This window comes from Gouania willdenowi, chromosome 7, assembly GCF_900634775.1.
Source record: "Gouania willdenowi chromosome 7, fGouWil2.1, whole genome shotgun sequence".
NCBI classification, from domain to species: Eukaryota; Metazoa; Chordata; class Actinopteri; order Blenniiformes; family Gobiesocidae; genus Gouania; species Gouania willdenowi.
The window spans coordinates 418278-422863 of record NC_041050.1 but is presented as its reverse complement, the minus strand read 5'-3'; the positions used below and the strand labels follow the sequence as shown (position 1 = coordinate 422863).

Genomic DNA, 4586 nt, shown 5'->3' with positions numbered 1-4586 from the left:
CATAATACCCCCCCCCCCCCCTTAAATGTTTAGACTGGGCGTGGCTTAACTGATCCAGAAGCCCCGCCCATAATCAAGGCTTTCTTTTTAATTTCCTCCTTAGTGGCAGGTCAGAATAAATTCTAAGGGTTTAGTTACTGTTTAAGATAAAAATGAAGGAATGAATTTGAAGATGTTTGTGGCGTGGGTCGGCCCTGATAGAGACACAGGCGAGGGCGGTTTAGGGAACAGCTCTGCCGTCTGTAGAGGATCGAGAACAAGGAATGGGAGCTTTGTGGCTCAATGTGGGAATGAAAGCGTGAAAGAAACTGGAGGAGTCGTTAGAGAGTAGAGTCACAACGTTGACGTAGTTCAATGAGAAATAGTGTTCCCAGATCAATGAGTGATCATGAGCTAAATCCTGATTGGTCCACCTTTAGCTCTGATAAATACTTCTCATATCCTCTTAAATAAAGTGTAAACATGTTTCATGTAAATTACCTACACAATCCAAACTTTAGCGTTAACTGGTCATTAGCTAGTCGTTAGCTAGTTGTTAGCTAGTCGTTAGCTAAACGTTAACAAGTTGTTAGCTTCTGCTCTAGCACTCAAACATCCAGTGGTTGGAAAACAGTTCAAGTCCAGACAGTTTAGTGATAAATATGATCTATCATCTATTGATTACCTTGTTAGGTTTCCTAATCAAAGAATATATTGGTATTAATATTTATAATGTAGCCCTCGACAAAAGTAAAATGAACCTTAAGAGAAGTGACAGGTAGTGATATCAAACATATTGTAATAGGTTTGCGTTTAACTTGTAATTACCATTTTTTAATAGAATTTTCATGACAATTACAATTACAGTCAATTATCTGAACTCAATTACAATGAAATTATGATTACAGCAGCAACAGATTTTTTCAATTACAATTTGAATTACAATAACATCATAATGTTGTATTTGATTAATAATTACACGATAACAATTATAAATGACCCCAAACCTGGTGCGTGTGTTAATAAGAGAAATAAATAAAAGTGTTTAAATGTGTGTTTATTCCTTTTATTCTGTGTGTTCCTGGAGAGCTGCTGTCCTGCTTGATGTATATCTACTGATGATGTCATGGTGCAGCTATGCTGGAGGTCAAAGGTCGTCACCCTGTGATGCAGGCGCTGTAGTAAACGGCGCTGCTGGCGTCGGACAGGGCAGAGATTAGCGTGCTGCTAACACTAACGCCGCCATCGCACAAACCCATCAGCCCAATGCCACCGTCCCTGTCGTTATTCCCACGCTGACTCAGCGTGTCCTCCTGACCTCTGCTGAAGGTCACGTACTGGTCAAACTCGTGGCGGTCAACCTCGGACCAGAACTCAGCAGAGGAGGAGGGGCCGTGCACGGCGTGGGAGAACGTGGACGAAGGAAGTGAGGAAGAGGAGCAAGATGAAGGGGAGGAGTCAGGGGGAGGAGACAGCTGTCCCAGGTGGGATGGAGGGAATGGGGAGGAGCTTCCATACATGTGGTTGTAGTAGCTAACAGGGGGCGTGTTCAGTGCTGCCTGCTGGCTTTTCACTGGCTCTGACAGGTTGATGTGTGACGGCGTGTAGGAATCTAAAGAGGCGGAGTCAGGAATGAGGGGCGGGACCATGACAGGGTTCCTGAGAGCGACCAGTGGACTGAGTTTAGTGTCAGCAGGTCCATGTCTGCAGCTCCTGCTCACGGTCCTGCTGCTGCAGCTCAAAGCAGGACTCAGGGGGGCGGGGCTCTGCTTGTAGTGGGCAGGGCACTGCTGGTTGTAATGGTATCCGCCCCATCCCCCCATTGCTGCCTCATCCTGAATGTGCTGAGGAAAAAACACGGACTCCCCCACCCTGTCGTCCACCACGTCAAGAGGAGACATCTCAGGGGTGGGGAGGCCGTAGTCCAGGTCCAGGGGCCCCTGCATGTCCCTGTAGTGGCCCCTGGTGGGCAGCAGGTGCTGGTGATGCTGATGGTGGGCGTGTCCGTAAACAGAACCTCCAGAGACGCCGTGCATCAGCAGGCCTGGCTCCACCCTCCTCAGCTTCTTGGTGGTCTTCTTGCGGCGAGGGCGGTACTTGTAGTGGGGGTGGTCATGGAGGTGCTGGAGGCGGAGCCTCTCGGCCTCCTCCACAAAGGGACGTTTGTCTGTGGCACAGAGCGCCTTCCACGACTGACCTGAGAACACACAAACACTCACTGAGAAGATCCTCCCACTGCAGAGATGTTTGAACTCTGACCTCAGAAAGTTCTGAAGACGTTTACGCTTCTTCACTTATTATTAGGGCTGGAACAATTATACCTATAATACTGATGCACAGCCCACAACGCAAGAAACAGGAGAACCTGTTTGTGGGCGTTATAATTAGTTTAAATAAAAACATTGGATGGAAAACTAAAGCCACGTTGTGTGAAACAATGTTAGAGAAAGAGTTTGTGGAATAGTGGAGCTTTGCTAGCCTAGCACCTGAATGCTAAACATGTAGCAGCTAGCACCTGAATGCTAAACATGTAAATGTAACAATTTTCACACAACGTGGCTTTAATTTTCCATCTAATGTTTTATTTAAACTAAAATTAACGCCCACAAAGCACAGCAACGACTTCTTCTCTGGTTCTCCTGTTTATTGTGTTGTGGGCTGTGCATCAGTATTATGTGTATACCTGGAATTCGTGATATGTTTCACACTGTTTTTTGGGCGTTATTTTTCTATAATTTATGAATCAAAATTAAAGTGATAAAGTCCCAGCCCTAATTCTGTACTTATCATTAATTATTTTTTTTTCTATTTGTTGAACTTTATCTATTGATCACTTGTCCTGGTGTTCTTCTTACCGAGCATCTTGCTGAGCACAGCGTTGTGCAGGTCTGGGTTCTGAACCGCCAACCTCTTCCTCTCGTCTTTGGCCCAAACCATGAAGGCGTTCATGGGTCTACGGATCCTCTGCTCCACCTCCGTGACCTTTGAGTCCACGCAACCCGTCCCAGATGCTCCAGTGTCAGGACTCTGCTCTGCTGTCCTCAGGTGGTCCTCAGACACGCTGTGGTCCAAACCCAGTTCAGGGTCTGAGGCTGGACTCTGAGGTTCTGAGGTCCAAAGGTCAGTGATAGACCTCCTTCTGGGACACATCATGTCCTCCCTGCACACGCTGGGGTCTAATGAACTCATTCCAGGAGTACGATCCAACTTTTAGTCCAGGAGCCTCAGTTTGAAAAGTTCTGACAGAAAAATGTTTTAGAGTCGGGTTTAAAGAACAGATCCCAGAGCAGAGCATGGAGGGATGTGATCTGTTCCTCAGTGAGAGGAACGTCTGTCAACAACTGGTGGCCTGGTTTCACCAACCCACGCTGTGCATTTATACCCCGCCCTGACCAACACACACACACACACACACACACACACACACACACACACACACACACACACACACACACACACACACACACACACACACACACACACACACACACACACACACACACTACAGTCCAAAGGAGGAAAGGGTGAGGGAGGGACAAACTTTTGTCTCCCACCTCTTTCTCACACACACACACACACACACACACACACACACACACACACACACACACACACACACACACACACACACACACACACACACACACACACACACACACACACACGTAATCAGAGCACTTCCATTGTTTTTATCCAACTGAGAATGGAGCAATGTGTGTGTGTGTGTGTGTATAAGGGGCGGAGTCATGCTGTGGTGTATGTTAGTGGTTAGTGTTGAAACAATGATGCAGCAGCAACAAAGTGGTTTTATTTATTTATAATATTCAGGGTTTTTCAGATTTTTACTTCAAGCCTTTAAGAATGTCATAACTAAGCTCCGCCCCTTCAGCCTTTGACCCTGCTCGGCCAGCGCCGCTATATGCTAAGCTAACCGAACGTAGGACTGGTAGCATTGTACTAACCTATCAAACATGTGGGACTGGTGGCTACTTGCTAAGCAAACCAAACATATCTAACTGGTGGCTATAAGCTAAGCTAACCAAACATCAGGGACTTGTGGTTATGTGCAAAGCTAACTAACATGTGGGACTGGTGGCTACATGCTAAGCTATCAAACATGTGGGACTGGTGGCTACATGCTAAGCTAACAAACATGTGGACTGGTAACTACATGCTAAGCTAACAAACATGTGGACTGGTGACTACAGGCTAAGCTAACAAACATGTGGGACTGGTGACTAAATGCTAAGCTAACAAACATATGGGACTGGTGACTACATGCTTAGCTAACTAACATGTGGGACTGGTGGCTACATGCTAAGCTAACTATTATGTGCCAGAGCTGCCAAGCCTCACCCCTTGAGTGTGACAGTCACGCAATTTGACGCATTCTCTCACCACACTTGACCATTCTCACGCTTATATTTCCGTAGTTTGAGTTACTCTGATTGACTGACCGAGTTAACCAATCCCAGTCGTCCTCATCATAGCGACTGCCTCTACTGTCCTCCTGGCTTCTCACTGCACAGTCTACGCTCACTGCATGATACTTACTTGAAAACAAACCAACATGTCAGACATTTTGTGCATTGCTATAGTCGTTTTTG

General features: G+C 46.3%; 1 protein-coding gene across 1 annotated transcript; it reads right to left on the bottom strand.

The window, feature by feature from the left end:
* Positions 1–1026: 1026 nt before the first annotated feature.
* On the bottom strand, positions 1027–3306 carry sox18 (SRY-box transcription factor 18). Its single transcript, XM_028451966.1, has 2 exons — positions 2835–3306; positions 1027–2176 (listed from the first exon to the last, which is right to left on the bottom strand). The coding sequence occupies exons 1-2, from the start codon at positions 3166–3168 to the stop codon at positions 1137–1139; spliced, it is 1374 nt and encodes a 457-aa protein (XP_028307767.1). The 5' UTR covers positions 3169–3306; the 3' UTR covers positions 1027–1136.
* Positions 3307–4586: the final 1280 nt, after the last annotated feature.